We start from the raw sequence: 17,760 nt of genomic DNA on the forward strand, positions 1-17,760 counted from the left end.
CTGATCTTTCTTGTCTCCTCTAAGTCTTACATAATAAAAGTAAAATGAAGGTTTCAGGAAAGTAAGCTAATATTTCAGATAAGGTATGAGGGTTTTATGAGAGTTCCTTTAAGCTATTTTGTAAATTAAAACCAATCACTTTGGTATTATTTTGCTGCTGTTTGGAAGGAGACTGCATAATATTTGTTCAGTTTTGTTCCCACTGTACTTGGTTCATCATGACTAACATGCCTCTTTTCCTGAACACAGTGTGCAGTGTCTACCATTTGCTATATAAGAAGGAAAAAGCAAAACATTCTTCACTCCAGAAGGCAAAAGATTTCTACCTTGCCTACTGAAAAATTTCAGCAAATGAAAATGGAAAACCTTGGCAGGTCAAAAAATCAAACTAGAAAGTTTGATTTCACTTGGGAACTCCCTTTTCCTCTAATGGGGCTTTCAGACTGCTAAAAATTGGACTGCTGTTATTCCAGCTCTCCTCTAGTACCGTGATTCTCCAAATTTCACATAGGAATTTCCCAGGCATGTGCCACAAAATAGTTAACTATAAGTGAAACTGATTGCACTGCATGAAGAAATTATGAACCCATTACAGTAAAACATTTTCAGTGTGAATTCAAATGCTCTCCTCTCCAATAGAACTTTATAATATACTAAGTCCCCAGACACACTAGGGCCTAAAACACATTATGAAATGCTTTTTTTAACTCAGAATAATATTTACAGAAGTAATAATAATTCTAAACAGGTAACGCTGTAGGGTTTCAAAATGTTATCGGTAAGCTGTTAAATATTAAAGAGGTTCCTTTTAATACACTTGCCACAAAAAAATCTCAGCCAAGTCCAGAATATAAAACACGGCACTTGTATAACTTGATTTGGTTTGTTTCCCCCCCACATCTAATTTCCTAAAAAGAGTTTTTAATTCAAAATTTTGAATTTGTTAACTTCTGTACACTGAATATAATCAGTCTATGGGGCCACTGCATTAGAACTAACCAGCTAAACAGAATAACCCCTCAGATTTCTGTATGGAACAGCAAAGATTCTCCTGCTCACTGTGCACTACTACTGAAGTTCCAAAATCTGCACTTGCTGCAGTCATTCAGTATGATTCTACTCCAAATGCAAAGCACTGACTAGAAATTTGAAGACTTTCCACCCAGAGGTAACAACATTACCACAATTTTACAGTTGAACAAACTAAGGCACAAAAGTGTTAAGTGGGTCACACAAGCAGAAAATGCCTTATTTAAGCAGCTGTTCTAAAAGAAAAAGTAAATTAAGAAACCAGCTAAACACATCAAAACCCTTAAGTAGTAAGAGAGGAAGAGGGTTACACCCCTTATAAAAAATGCCTTCCACCCCACATGCACTCACAGAAAAAATACTTGTGCATGGAAGTAAACAGAAAAGCAGAGACGCAGACATGCAGAGACGAGCTTATTTATGCACAGGGGTAGCTGAACACAGGTTACACAGACACTTACTTGATCTATTTCCATTAACTTGGGGTAGGCACCTGGCCACTCGATCGCCACCTTCACTATATCAGCAGGAGGGGGCATTGCGACGCTGCTGTTCACCGGAGCCAGTACAACTGGACACTAAATACTGCAGAGAGTCTCTCTCATTCACACCTGCAGGGAGAAAAAAAAAAAGAATAATACGGCAGTTCAGACAGAACTCCAGCGCTGCCACTTCAGTCTCCTACATTACCCCTGGCTGGGCAGGTGAATGAAAATGTATGTGTGTATGTATGTGCAAGAGTGGAAGAATGGCAGATATTAGAGAAGCGAACACAGGACACAATGCCACGACACACTGCACAGCTCGACAGTCTGTTAGAAAGATGGCTGAAGCACTGAAATGTACGGTGAATAATAGGCATGCATTAGATTTAAATAGAAAAACTATTTTTAAATATTATTTAATATGCGGTGGGGAAAAGTGACAAACTAGAGGAAGCTCCTGTTACAGTGTCACTCCTGGAGTCCCAGGGAATGCGATCAAATCAGTTAACGCTGGTGCTCCAGGCAAAGAGATTGCCCAGGAAGTTATGGCCAGGAAACACTGTTTCTTTTAACTATAGCAATGATCTTCTGGGTGTTCACAAATAGATCACTGCACTATAGCAACCAGCATGTCAGGAAGAAGGCAGAACACACAGCAGTTTCCACATATATATACACAGACACATCCTCACCTAACGGATCCAGAGATACCCATATATAAATACTTCTCTGTGGTACATCTCAGACACGTGAATACACAAGGATATAGTATGCATTCACAGTGATATAATCAGCTACATAAGACGTCACAGTTCTGCGATAAGTATCTACAGGATCTCATGTCAAATAGTGCAGGCTGTGAATCTGGGGGAAGGAGAGGAAAGGGGAAGAACTAAATCCTCAGGTTTTGCAGAATTTAAGTTCTGTCTCTTTTGATTCACCAAGTTCTGTCTCCTTTGACTCATCAAAGTTTGTAACCTCACAACAACAACAACAAATGTTTTTCAAGAGGGTGTAGCACCTCGCTGGGCTTGCAAACAAACCTGCACCCCTCTCCCAGCTCAGTGGTAGCAGGACACTCTCTCTAGTAGCAAAGCTCTGCAATTCTCAGACACAGCAACCCATGCACCCTGCTGCAGACAGGGAGGTTCCTGCTTGCTTTGTGTAGCCCTCCATGCCAACCGTGACGCTTCCCGCATACTCTGCTGAGACCCAGCAAAGTGCCATCACATACGACAAAACAACAGAATCTGCAGAAATCCCCAGAGGCGCAGCCCCGCTTCCTCTTAGCAGAAAAAGAGAAGGAAGTGGTGAAAGCATGGACACATGCTTGCACATAGACCCTTTGAAAAAGCTAAGGCAAGGAGAGGAGCTGGCTGAGTATACCAGACATCCAAAAGCCACAAACAGGTACAGGTAAGAAAAGGCTCTGACCACCTTCAGTTGCTGCTTCAACTAACCCAGTGTAACAACCTTTATTCAACTGCAGAAGCATGAACTTCTGTCTGAACATCAGCCTGAACAAAATCATGAAATCATCCCTTTATGAAGAAATGTTGTACCTTTGTCTCATACTACTTTTCAAAGTTGGAGTTCATCCAGCCTTTTTTCTTGCGTGCCTCTGGTCTGCTCTGAAAAGACTCAGTCCTCTGAGTCTGCAAGCCCTGCTACATTCTACATAGGGTTCTTAGCACATACTATAAAAGCAATTTGTGAACTTTAACACTCCAGCAATTTATTTCCAACAATGGCAGTTCTGACGCTGACAGGATCGCACATCACCACAAAGCAAAGCACAAGGCAGTAAATAAGACAATGGATGGTCTATAAATAAGACTGGATTGCAGGAAGTGCCTTGAAAGACTAAACAATGTGATTAAGAAACACTGTGATATTGTCTACATTTGGTAGATGTTTCAGGAACCAGGAATAAACACAATTAAAGCATGCAGCTGGCTTGCTGGTCATTAAGAAGAGACAGACACTTACTTTTGGCTGTCTTTTACACTGTAGAGCCTTAGAGGATGCAAAGCCCTCACCATTTCTCCCCTGACAAATCACGCACCCACCATTTCCAGATCCCACCAGTACTCCCCTCGCTGCACAAAACACTGCCTCAGCCAACCACCAGAAAAAAGTATTTTTGGTCATCTGGTTTTTACCATGTTCAAGTCTAACAGTTTCCCAGAGGTGGTACAACATGGAAGAAGGGAGGAAAAGAGAGATTTGTTGGCAGCAATGGGCTGTTAATCCACCTTGACAGTCAATTGAAACAGACTTTGGCACCTTCTGCTCCCAAACTCACAGTGATGCTGTTTCCCATCTCCTCAGCAGTGCAATCCTTGGTAATCTCAGTCTGCTGTCATTTTGGTATTAAACCACCTGCAGCTATCTGACTTAATGCCTGACCAACAGGTTTCTCCCTGCATTCTTTGGCTTGGCACTCCATCCTTGGCAGCAGGGATGCTGGAAGCCTCTGCCAGGGCCTGAGTTTACTGGCCACAACACAAAAGGGCAGCAGCAGCAGCTCCTGCCAGACAAACTTGACTGAGGATAGCTTCAGATGAGTAAGCCCTTATTTTCAACAAGTTTTATTTCCCCCCATCATGTTTCTTCTACAGTTTTAATGAAAAAAAATCATCTGTAGGCCACACACCTAACGAGATAGAAGGAAGACCTATAAAAAACAGAGAATCCACCTAGTGCATGGGCAAAGAGTTTCTTTTGACTAGGAAGACAGGGAATCAGTCTGAAGCATTGTCATCTCTCACTGCAAGAGGCAAAGAAAAGTTATCTTGCAACCCAATGCCTTCCCCCTTGGAGGTTCACTAACTCCAAAGCTCACAATAAATGCTGGAGAAAAAACACTGATTCATGATCACTGGTCATAAGTACAAAAACAAAACAACATTACACAGCAATAAATTTGCAGAAAACCTCCATTTTCCCATACAAATGAGGGCATTAACCCTCGTTTTATTTTAGTGAATTGTGGGCAATCTTAAAAAGTTACGTAGGAGGAAAGGTTTAAGAAAGAAGAGTCAAGGTAAGTTGATGGTAAGTTAATCAAATTCAGCTATGGAAAATAAGCATTTACATTCCAAAGCAAGGCACAAGAGAAGTCTGCCACAGCATGCAGAAGACAATTTCAGTGTGACTAGTTTTAACGTAGGCTAGCACAGATCTCCTACATAATTATAATTATTACTACATGTATGCTTATACAGTCATAAAACACAAAGCTAAGTGACAGATCTTTAACTAATACAAATGGGTGTACTTCCATTTTTCCCACCAGAAAACCAACTCAAAGATAAAAATGTGGTCTGAATGCTGAAAAGCAGATAAAATCATTACTTACTTTCTGTTTCTCTGTGGACATCTTAGTCAAATGTGCTGACTTTTTCTGTCTTAGTTCATAATCTTATGAATCCAATGTAGGATCCAAAAGATAATTTAGTTTCCTTCTACCTATGTAGCAATGCCAGAAGCAAATATTCTTTTTGGGTTTTTTAAGGCCAAAATAGATGTTTAGCTGTCATCACAAAATTATTATTGCAAAGAAAATTCTGCAATTCAAAATTACCTACTATTCATATAGGTGCTGACAATTCAAAATTACCTACTATTTATGCCAGTGGTACACAGTGTGCTAGACACTGCCCACTAAAATAAGGAAGGCACACACCCTGGTGTGATATGCTTCCAATTTAGTAAGCAATTTTCATTACATGAATGAAGAACTAGAACTGATTTCAATAGCTTTTCGTTATGCCAGCAGCAGGCAAGCAGTAAAAAGGATAGGGATGTCACTAAAGGGTCTAGTTATGGAGTTTTCTCAAGTGCAATTCCTTTTTCTCTCCCACTGGGAACTGAGAAGCACTGACATGTAAGAGCAACTTTGCAACTCATTTTTAAAATATTTATTTTCAAGGCAGAATCTGAAGGCAAGAGGATGCATATGCAGGCACAAGTGTATGAAGGGGAGGAAAGGGTCTGAGAAAAAGGAAGGCAAATTCCCATTGTTTTCCCTAATGCATGCAAGGAGTTGTAACCAGGAGGGTGTTTAAACAACTTACATGCTCAAAAGCACACTATTTTATAATTTGAGGGACAAAACCCCCACTATCAAAACATGTCTACCACTTGAGCACACTTTCTTCCATCATGTGGTATTGCAGAACTATGACAGATTAGCCTATTAAAGTGCAAATTTGGTGATTTATTGTTATTACCACATATACTATATATATGCATTTCAACTATGCTATGAAGTGCTTGCAGTGGTCTACTAAGACAGAGTAACAAACAGTGAAGCTGGAGATCAAAGTATATTAGATTTAATGTAAAAATGCATCAGCACAGACATGCAACCTCTCAATTTACCTGCCTGGCTCTGAGGGATTCATTCGGCACAAAATATATTGAATTTTCCTTTTCTACCTATGCATTGCATGGGGAAAACAGGATTTTATTCGTGTATGAAATTAGTTCTCAGTGGAAATCTTCCTTTTTCTTTTTTTTTCTTTAAACTTGTTTTGCAATTTCCTTGGCACTTTCCATACAAAGATCTCAAAGTACTTTAAATAATTTAAAGCTATCAGAGCACGTCTCTTAAGAAATAAACTCTATTCTTACTCTTCAGACAGAAGAAAAATGCAAAGCTAACAGGAGATATGTGACTTGCAGCTCTACTAGTATATGAAAACAGAAGCCTAAAACAGCTTATTTCTTCTTTTACAGAAGAGATGTAATATTCAAAGAGCAGGCCAGGTCATTTCATGAGCAGCTTGAGTAAGAAAATTAATGATCAAAAAGCAACCGAAGGAACACCAAGTGCACTTGAGAATTTAATAAAACAAAGCACGTGCTTCTCCTTCCTGGACAAAAGGCAGCATACATAGGAATCACCTGGAGCTGGCACAGATTTCCCCCCCACCTCGCCCTGCCCCCCTCACAGGCAGATTTTTCCATAGCGTTTCCTCAAGGCGAAGGGAAGTGAGGGCAATAATGGTGACAGGACAAAGCAGGGCACAGCAGGTGCTGGCAGGGAGCTGAGCCCTCAGCTGGGCATGCAGGGTCCCACAGCAGGAGGAGAGGCACGGGTCCCTCCGCTCAGCACCTTACGTAAGTAACCACTTCTTGTCAAACCTCATCAGCTTCCTCCCCTCAGCTCCTGCGGCCCCAGCAAACAGAAACTAAGTGGCAAGTTCAGCTGGAAGGTCCCTCGGGGACCAAGTCTGATTAACGATTTTAGAAAGATAATCCACTGCTGGATTAATATCCCCCAAGAGAGTTATTTTTGGAGTTAAACTGCATGACTGAACAGCTGAGTCTAAGGAGATGTAAACATGCTCTACCATCTCTGCAAGAAATAAAAACAGGGCACAGAAGCCAGGGGGCTGGATGTACACTTTGTGTACATAAAAAGGCTTTCATGCTGCCTTTTTCCCTTTTGTTGCCCGTTCAGCACTATTCACCCCTGAACTAGACAGAAGTCAAAGGCCCAGCAGACCCATGTCAATAAAATCTACAGATGCTCTGACACAAATGGAAGATAAAGCTGTACAGGAGCTATGAGCTGTACTCTAGTAAGAGACAGAAAAAATGCAGCGATCTCAGAGAGCAGGCAACCCAGGGGGCTGCTACCCCCTCTGCAGCAGCCACCAACACTGCAGGAAAACATGACTCTACTCAACAGACTTCCATTGTTCAGAGTGGTCCATCAGCTTCCCAACGGGATTATTTTTTTGATGTTGAACCCTCACAACCTGCTGTTCAATAATGCATCATTAGCTCAGGAAAGTAACATTTAATAGTATTATAAAATGAACTTTGGATCCTTCAAGTTTAAATACAATACTTTTCCTCTCCGAAATACCTGGAAACCAAATATTGGAGGAGATTTTAGGAATATGGCAGTAAAATGTACAGAACAGAACAGTTTTTGCCACTGGTAAAGCTGTTCAGGAAGCAGAGCTAATAAACATGTGGTTGTCACCTATCTCATTCCCATATACCCATAACCTTTCTTCACAATTTCATTCTAAGCATTTTCTCTTTCCCGCAGTCGTCTTGTTCCTCTTCTTAGGAAGCATTTTATGTGATTAAGGCTGTACTGTCATTGACAGGCGAGCCCACTCTCAAAAAAAGTACTCTTTAAAACTAGAGAGCAAAAAAGCCTTTAACGGGTGCTTCAAAAGAAAAGGTGGAAGAAAACACAATGGATTGCATGTACTGAGAATATAAGCAAGCAGACTGTCTGGTCTTGCTTCTAAAGCACATATTGAAGCATACCAGAAAAACTCAGGTACTTTAGCTTGTATTCCCCTGCTTCTAGGAAGATCATTCTCCTTTAACTAAGGAACTTTTAGTTACATGTCTATAATTCAGAAGAGGACTGAAAACTTAGTTTTCATTATTCAAGTTTTTATTTGAACCTATGTGGGAATTTAATTAACACTCATATACCATACAGAAAGATGCTCTGTTAACTAAAGACCTTTATATGTGAGGTCTTTGAACTACAGATAAGGAAAGTATCAAACTCAAGTATTCAAAAGACAATTCCAGTTAAAAGAAATTATTATTATTGTTGTTGTTGCTGCTGTTGTTGTTATAATAAACTAACTCAAAAAACACCCAACACAAAACCAAAATGCACCAACACAACCCCCACACCAAAAGCCCAGAAGTGAAAGAGCTAAGGCTTCACAAAAAAGTGCATGATTTTTCAAAGATGCTGAGTACCTACCTAGTATATGAAATCTGAAGACCATGGCAGGTATCAAGTATAGAAACAAAATTAAATGCTACTCTGAATACCAACATTAGAAACTACTTAAACTTTTCACAGTTTATCAGGGCTTGCTGCTTCATTTGATGTTGTTTCTCATCACTGGGTTGTACTCCAAATGTTTCTAAACTGAAGCAAGCATCAAAAAATATCTCTTAAAATCCAGCTGAATAAAATTTTCTTTTCCTACCTCTAAGGGTAGCCTCACACAACCTGACAGGTAGGAGTGAAGTAATGGGGAAGAGATGAAGCCTCAATTTCAGCCAGTAGTGCTGCTCTTCTTAAGAGTTGTAAGGAAAGAATTAAAGATTTCAGCATAGGAAGTTGGAGAGCAGAAAGAATGAAAGAAGGAAATTGACACAGTGAAACAACAAAATAAAGCAATGCAAAATATTACTGCTCAAGAGGATGGAGACAATTTTTTTTTTGTTTGGGGGATGAAGGGAAAGGGGTCGTGCTTTTTAATGTTTAAGCTAAGCACACTCCAAAGGAGTCAAATGTAACTGGAAAGGGAATAGGTTTATTACAGAGTAGTTGAAAATAGCTGAAAAGAAACAGAGAAAGTTCATCAAAAGTGCTGTGAATTTTGAATAAAATTCAATTAAGGATTGTAAAGAAATAACAAAAACTCGCAGTCCTCTTTTTTACTACTGGCATGATCTGGCTGTGGTACTTTGTACTTTCCTGGCATTTGTGTATGTCAGTGGGCTAGAAGGGACACACAAAAGAGCATCTTGAGTCAAGATGGTAACACTTTACTGCCTTGCTTCAGCAGAGGCCGAATCAAGAAAATGATGACTGGCTATATCCCAAAGGAGATAACAGACACAAGAAGATAAGCTCAAAGTTAGAAAAAGCCCTAAACTTCCTGCTGGAAGGAAGATGAAGCAGCAGTATAAAAAACAAAGAGAATTTTTTACCTATCAGTGCTTACTTACAGAGGAGCTAATGGTACTGCCAGGAAGTTAGTCATCAAACGGAGGAAGAAAAGGCAACAGAGATGGTGAATGCTAGAGGAAATAACAAGTGAACTGATGGCTTAGACAGGATGTTGAAGGCTGAAACAAACGGAATTATTTTCTAAAGTAACCATTCTGCATAGAAAAACCCCATGGAAAAGAGCCATATTGCTATTCCACAGTAAATAAGCAGAGGCTAATGTTCATTATAAGTAAGAGAAACAGCAAAAGAAAGGGTGGATATCACAAACCTGAGGAGGGCACAAAAATTTTGAAGACACCAACCTTTTGTCAGGCACTGATACTGCTCTTCAAAGATGAGCAGTTTTGACTGTCATAATGTAAGAAGGATGATAAAGCTCCTAGAAAGCATCCAAAGGAGGGCCACAAAGATGGTTAAGGGTCTAGAGGGGAATTCCTATGAGGAGCAGCTGAGGTCACTTGGCTTGTTGAGCCTGGAGGAGGCTGAGGGGAGACGTCATTATCATAGGCAGCAGCTTCCTCACAAAGGGAAGTGGAGGGCAGGCAGTGATCTCTTCCTTCTGGGGACCAGTGACAGGGCCTCAGGGCACAGCATGAAGCTGAGTCAGGGGAGGTTTTTATGTTGGAGATTGGGAAAAGGTTCTTTGCCCTGGAACAGGCTTCCCAGGGAAGTGGTCAGCACCAAGCCTGTCTGAGTTCAAGAAGTGTTTGGGCAATGCTTTCAGGCACATGGTGTGACTCTTGGGGTGTCCTGTGCTGAGCCAGGAGTTGGACTCAATGGTCCTTGTGGGTCCCCTCCAACTCAGAACATTCTATAACACTACAAAAGATGACAAAAAACGAGAGAAGGAAAGAAACCACCTGTCAGAAATCTTGCAGCAGAAAGCAGCTCCATCTACAGAGGTGTTCCTACCAGCCCTGTTTCTCTTATACTTACTGCAACATCAAAACAGCTAACAGTCAAAATACCCCATGTTCTCCTGACTTCTCAGCACTATACAGTCTCTGAATCCACCCCTGCAGACTCCTAACTCTCCGCCAGCTTACACTCTCATATTCGTAAAGAATAATTTGCCCTTAACACTTGTGGACTTCACAGTGGCGGCTCTCTGGAGGAAATTCAGCAAAACAAGACAGCAAATGGAAAAGCAGTAATGGCCAAGAAAAAAAAAAAAAAAGCATGGCACAATTAATGTTAGAGACCTTGTCTATAACTAACATTTGTGGAATAATTTGAGCTATTCTGCATTAAAGAGATTGTATCTCCAAACAATATCAATTGTTGAGACTAAGCCAGCATTATAACAGACATCATTAAACTCAGTTTGGAAACAGGAATACAGAGATATTAAGGAAACAAACATAGACACAGTCACATCCCCAAACAACTATTGTGCATATGCCCATCCTTAACACTGATGCCACTCTGCTTTGCAGAGTACTGCTCAGTCTGTGTACCTGCAAGCCTGGAACCACTGTTCTGGGGACATCCCGATGAGGCATCACCCTCCCTTTCAATACTGACACACACCTTGGGGCCATTGTTTGTAATTCTACATCAAGAGGAACTTGCATACCTGAGAAGACACTTCAATTATACAGCCAGACTAACCATAAGATCACTGTAAGGCAAAATACAAGCAAAAAGATACTGAAGAATCCAAGTACAAGGTAAAGTTCAGGTTCACACAACCAGAACATGGATGGTATTTTGGAGGGACGCAAGAAACCTCTTGGAAGAAACCTGACTACAAGGTATTAGCAGTGCCAACACTGCTCACCCAGCCCATTTCCAGGAGAGATTCGTCCTGCATAAAGCTTGGTAAACTGCGTTAAATGTTACACTTGGTAACAGGAGATCTGGGTAGTTTAACATGAGACTATCCCTTACTCATCTCTCTATTGCAAAACAATGAGTAGCAGATGACCCTGCTTGAGCAGGTGGGTTGGACAAGATGACTTCCAGTAGCCCCTTCCAGCCTCAACCATTCTGTGATTCTCTGAGAGCACTGATATAATGTCCCTAAGCACTCTTGAAGTCCTAGCCTACCCATCTGTGTTTAAATATTGTGCCTTTCTGTAGTTAACTGTGCACACAATGAGCAAAAAGAGCTGCTTTGTAGCAGGTTGCCTTCTATGCCAAAATAAGATTCTCTGAGCATATTAAAACCAGCCGTTGGTTACAACTTAGGAACAATCTCTAGAACTCTTCTCAGCTGGCATCCAAGAGCACTCATTCAAAAAACACTCCAGTCTTCCATAATTTGAACTAAAATTTTAAAGATCAATAAGAAACTTTACTTCTGACAGGAAAACTACTATAAATTGCTTTTGTGTTACAGTCTAATACATGACATTCAAGCACTGGGTACAATTTGTGGTCACCCCATAATTTTACTGCACACTTTGTTCAACATTAAAATCTGCATGGCCCAGGGAAAGAGGAAAGAGTGATGTAAACATAATCCTTTATTGGTTTGAGTCATAAGCTCTAGGGAGTCATGCAGTTTAAGCAGCGGACAACAGTTGAAAAGCTTACTGTCTCTCCCTTTTAGCAGGGACAGCAGGACAGGCAATGTGTTCACTCAGAAATTACAACCCACATGTGAACTGAAACCCCCACTGAATCTAATTTATGCTATTATGCTGAGCTATTAAAAAAAAAAATTGGGGGGAGAGGAGAGCAGTTAACTGCAGCTAAAGCTAAGGAGAGGTGTCATGATTGTCTACTGTTCTTATTATCAGAAAAAAAGTGGAAATACTTTAACAAGAAACTTAACTCATGAAAAATACTATGTAGTTTAGTAAATATGTTTACTTCATGGCTCAGGTAAGAAGTCATCATCAATTAAAAAGTCACCGTTGTAGTACATATGATCTGTTTCTCCAAGTATCTCATAAGCAACTATCATTTCAAAGGTGTTCTAAGACTCCTCAGATGACTGGAGCTAATACTCACTGTCAAAAGCTGACGATGGCACAGCTGTGTTTCCCCATCGCCATGCTCTGGTTGAAGCTCCTGCTCCAGCCTCGCTGGGAACATGCACAGTTATGCCAAGAATGAGCAAAACACTCACTGTTTCCAAATTGGCTAATAAACGAACTGAGAGCTTAACCTCCCCACAATACATGCATCCAGACAAGCAACAAGCACTGAGGACTGAATTGTGCCAGCCACATTATTCTGCAAGACAACTCGTGGCAGTTTTCTTCCCAGGAGCCAGAACATCAATTGTCACCGACTGCTGCTGCAACTCAATCAACTTCTATCAAAACATCCATTCAAAATGAACCAGCACTTGCTGTGTGATGCTTTACTCTATTATCCTAAAAACAAATAGAGTGCCTCAAATATTTAATACCCTTTTGATGCCACACAGGAGTTACTGCCAAGTATTTTACCTGCTAAAAACTTACAAATGCTAACTACAGAGCAGGGAGAAGCTGGCGGCAACAGGCAAAAGGACACTATGGCTTTGCTGCATAATAACATGCATACCTCTAACTTATTATATAGCAAAAAAAAAAATGGATCCTTGTAACTGCTTTATGTTGAAAATATTGTAATACATATACATCATCCTGGGCCACCATCCTTACATTTTCTGGTAAAATAAAATCTTTCTGCTCCAAAAAACTTTCTGAATGGCAAAGTCCAGTTCCACAGCAGATCTGGTGTCTGCTTCCCAATGTCACGGCTTTGCCTCCCTCTCCCCAGTGCAGCACTGGCACTTGTCCAGCCGGCTAGTTCAGAGAGATGAAGGGTCCAAAAACTAACCCACAAAACAAAAACAAAGACACATTTTCAGACAGATTAGCCCCTTGAATGCGTTCACCACTCACTCACCCAAGTATCAGGATCACAACAAGGAATGTGTAAGGCCAAAGATGAAAACAGGAATATAACCTGCTCATCTTAAACCATTGTGTAAGTATGTCCAGAGACAAAAAAAAAGGATTTACTTCACCTGTGCAAAGTTCCTGGCACACAGCTGAGATTCGATGCCATGGGGAAGAATGATGTAAAAGTATGCAATTACTACGTTCATTACGGTATGTCTCATTAACTCAATGAGCTCCTTTATAATTGTAACAGACATTAAAAGATTAAAGCATTTGGATAAAATCCAAATACATTTCCAGTGCTCTGATGATTGCCAGAGTTGGTATCTTCAGAAACACAAAGTAACACCCCTTCACCAAGTCCCCTGTGAGAGAAACCACTGTTTATCCTTTTTCCTTTCAGACTTCAGTGTTCCCAAATTAAATTTTCCCATTGCACTTGGGGGTGAGGGGTGGCAAATCACTATTCAGTTAACTGTCTAGTTCAGTTTGACATGTCAGAACTGTTTCCAAATAAAGCTGTCAACTGAAGTTGACCATTTTGAACTTCCTAGAGGGCTAACACCTGGCTGAAAAGTCCTTTGTGTGAAAATGGCAATAGTAAAACAAAGCCAAACACATAACTCTGTGGCAAGATCATTAGCTCTCTAATGTTCAATCAGCGAGTGCGATTTAGGTATTAATTGCTTTAAAACACAATGGAGTCCTCTTTTTGCCCTTCAGTTAAACGCTTCTACTCTACTGAAACATAGCTTTACAGGTTTGGCAGCATGGTGACAACAGCAAGCACAGAGCTTACCCACTCTCATTTTATGCTATATTAAGCAATATTCACAGGTTGTACACCGAAAGTAAAAGCATTTCCAAAAAGCCGCAGTGCGCATCGCTACTGAAAGAATACTTCATTTTTTCTCACTGATGCAGTCCTCGAGCTGCATTCACAGAACCACAGACACAGCCCACCAGAAGGTTTTAATCTGGAGTAAGGAGTATGATCAGGAAAGAGGCATCCCATTTCCAAAGCTGCCAGACAACCTGCCCTGTAACAAGTAAGTGGACTGCACATCTCTGAAGACCAAGACTTGAGTCCCATTTCAGTTACAGTCCCTTACACCTAACAGAGGGTTTGGCTGTTCTGTCAGAGCTGGATGCAACTTCCTTCTACTTTGCTTGGAGGATATATGTAGGGCTCACAAAAACACGTTCTCCACAATATGCAGTTGCCAACTGGTTCTTCTTGATCTGTGCATGCAAAACTTAAGAGAACAGTGTACATGAGGAATGAAGGAAAAAATGGTTTTGAAGATTTTTTTAAAGTTTTCTTTTCACCTGTGCCATTCTCCAAACTCTGGAGCAGATTCCCACAAGTCACACCACCTTCACAAGCTCTCTTCTTGGAGTGTAAAGAATTAGATGTATTTCACCCAAACATCTTACCTTGTTGATCTCACCCACTATGCCAACAATTTTGACTAGGACTGGGATAAAAACCCAAAAAATAGTACATTAACTCACTTGAAGTAAATTCTGAAGCAGCACTGCCAATAGGTAAACATGCTACATCAGTGCCCAGGACAAAATCTAATGCTCCCAATTTAAACAAGACAGAAAAATGTATTGTAGTACTTGCAAAACAAACCTCAGGACACAAAAGCTCGAGATTCTTATTTGACCTCGGTGTCACTGAGAAATGTAATCATTAGCAGCTAGTATAAGACACGGACCACAGAAAAAATAAACTGAAAAAATTCACCTGCAAATAGACCTTATATCTGCCAAGTTTGTTCCCCACAGCACTGATTAAAGAGAACTCTCTACCATACGTAGTAATCACACTGTTTAAATGAGCAAAGAGTTTGCTTCAAAAAATGAACAGAGAAGCTGCTTCAAAGACAAAGATGTTAAACTTGGAACCAAGAACACTTGTGTTTAATTTTCTTTCATTCAAAGGCTTTGTGTGTGGCCATGTACTTGCCCTTTGGTCCTCTGTGCCTCTAACAACCAACTATAAAATGGAAGTTGAGAGGCATTTAGAGGCTACAGGGGGCTGTATCTAAATCAGGCTCACAGATTATCTAGAATGGGAAGCTGCCTTATTTATTCATGTCCTTGGACAGATTACTCACCTGGATCTTCCTGCATTTTACTCTTCCCAGCCCTCAAGACCCTGAAAGTAGAGACTGGTTTACCCATTTCCTGCTACCATCCTTAGTTTCAATACAACACCTCCCATTAAAAAACAGAGAGGCAGAAGTGGAAGATGCAGCTTCAGAGTCTGCTGGAAACAGTCCATGCTCTTTTTGAGCATTTCAGAGCGGCTATGCATTAGACAGGGTTTCTCACAAGGATACCAGATATGCACTCTGGGATAGGACAGAATGGAGCAAACACTTTTTTGGCTATATTTATTGCCCAATAAATATAATAATTCTCTCAGTCTGCCAAATTAAAAGATTCATTACCAACACAAAATGATAAATACACTTCTAGGTGGACTACATACTTTAAAACAAATCAGCAAGGGAAATTAATTTCCCAGGCAAAATAAAAGCATCACCATTATACTCATTTAAGACTGAAAGAGCACACAGAACATGCTGTAGGGACACACAAATGTCCATGGAGCCAATCAAAATGCAAATATTCAGAAGCAGCCCAGCAAGCAACTACTGCTCATCCCTTTACCATGTTCTCCCTTTTACTCAGGCTTTCATTGTTTGATACGTGTGAGTTTGCAAAAAACTGTGTGCTTTGGTTGCAGAGTCCTGAAAGTTTAAGCTGTTCTCAACTTAGAAATAGTCTGTCATCTGGCTCATTGGTTCAGCCATTCCTGGCAACTGCCCTAATTTCAGCACACACATGACAGGAAGAGCCCCCTGTCCTGTCACAGCTACCTCTTTCCGGCCTCAAATAATCTCTGTAGTTTTACAGAGTGAAATTAATGCAAGGCTGCTGGCTTCCTTCTCTCCTGCCCTTGCTTTTAGTCATTTAATTGCTGAAGTGGAAGTACAGATGTTAAAAGAGACAGGCACATGACAGAAAAGGCTTTCCTCTTGCTTTAAAGATGCATAATGCAACAGCAAGATGAAAGATCCCATAGCTACGAAGGATTACAATTTTCTCAAGAACAGTTTCATCTCTAACAAGATCAAACTCAACTATTCCCCATAAATTGAGGAGGTGTCACTTTTTAACAGTTCCTTTCTTAAATCCGTTACTATTTCTCCTGGTTCGTTAACCAACCTTATTTAAGAAAGAAGAATCATATCTTAAAAGGAAGAAGGCAGCAAGGTAGCTTTGCATGCCACCAGACAAGTTACCTACAACATGTATTGCTGCCTTCTGTTAAGAGAAACTCAACCATGCCGAAAGCTGGCAGTTTCTTCCAGCAGCTGAGAAGTAAAAAGTCTTGTTGAGCATGTTTTCCTTTTGAGCAGCCACATGTGATGCAGCACAGCTACTAGGCTGTGAGAAGGAAGGGGCCACAGGTCTGTGCTGGCAGACTGTGGCCCTCTCAATTTTTGTTTTCAAGTTTTCAAGAATATATTACATTTCTACATAGATGATAAAGCTAGCAATGATACCCATGAAAGGTGTTTTCAAGCACTTTTAGATTAAATGTCACCTAAAGCATGATTTGATCTGGATCTGCTTTTATATTTTTTAATCACTGACTTATAATGTGTGCATTAAAAGTCACTGAGGACAAAAAGTATTTATATTTAAGACACTATTTTTGCTTTTGTATGACTTTAAAGTGATGACAGCTTTAAGACCCACTAGAGTAAGCAAGGATTAGACCTTAATGTGCTTTCCTTGTTTTAGTACATAAAATTTTCACATGGTCAACTTTAGAAAGAATAGCAACTGTCAAGAGTTTTACCATGTTCTACTTTAATAGGGATGAAGCAGGGGAACATTTCTTTATTTTTTTTTAAACAGGACATGCATTCATAGAAGGAATCTAAGCCTAAAACTCACCTTTAGCCTAGGCGGGACAATCCATCTCTCTCACCTTTGGCTTTTTTTTTCTCCTTTTATTTTCTGACAGTGTTTTATTTCCCTGTACATGACCCAATCTTCAAGCCTTCTTCCACTCCCTCAAAGAGATTACATTCACACACACACCAACCATTTTTTCCCCAGGCAGAGATTTTGTACCAACTGCTGAACTTTCATCTCAGCCAAAGTACATCCCAGTTGAGATGCAACAGAGACATTTCAACCCTCACCAATCTCTCTCTGCATTTTCAAGGTTTTTAAAGCATGCAAGAAGGGATGCAAGACCTTCACTGCCAATTTGGGAATTTCAGAAATGCACATTGATATTTCGTTCTTCCTGTATTTTTTTTTAAAATGTCAGACCGAAACAACCTGTGCTCTGTAGAAGCCAATTACTATAGCTTTCATGAAGGTTAAAAGTTCAAAAGGAAAGCTGGTTTCTTCATTTAGCAGCCTCTTTCAACAATTACGATAAAAAGAGTGATGTGGTTGCGTAGGTATGGCAGCAAGGGGGATGAGAGGATGGGTCTCAAAGTTTTTAATTCTTTTATTTATGACTCCCCCTCTTCCACCAGATTCTGACCTTACCCTCTTCAGGGGACACTGTCCCAAATACCAGCAATGATTAAAAGCTAGGAGAGACACATTTCTTGCTGTCCTCCTC

The 17,760-nt window shown here is 40.4% G+C and overlaps 1 protein-coding gene across 2 annotated transcripts in view; it reads right to left on the reverse strand.

Moving 5' to 3' along the window:
* Positions 1-17,760, reverse strand: part of ELMO1 (engulfment and cell motility 1) — a 317,291-nt gene that overhangs the window by 262,647 nt on the left and 36,884 nt on the right. For both annotated transcript variants that reach the window (XM_027729150.2, XM_027729149.2), the window contains exon 3: positions 1,491-1,640. In XM_027729150.2, the coding sequence (XP_027584951.1) occupies positions 1,491-1,568 (78 nt within the window). In that variant the 5' untranslated portion in view covers positions 1,569-1,640. The remainder of the gene's footprint in view (positions 1-1,490; positions 1,641-17,760) is intronic.

This window comes from Pipra filicauda, unplaced genomic scaffold, assembly GCF_003945595.2.
Source record: "Pipra filicauda isolate LSUMZ 115617 unplaced genomic scaffold, ASM394559v2 scaffold233_size1220752_pilon, whole genome shotgun sequence".
NCBI lineage: Eukaryota > Metazoa > Chordata > Aves > Passeriformes > Pipridae > Pipra > Pipra filicauda.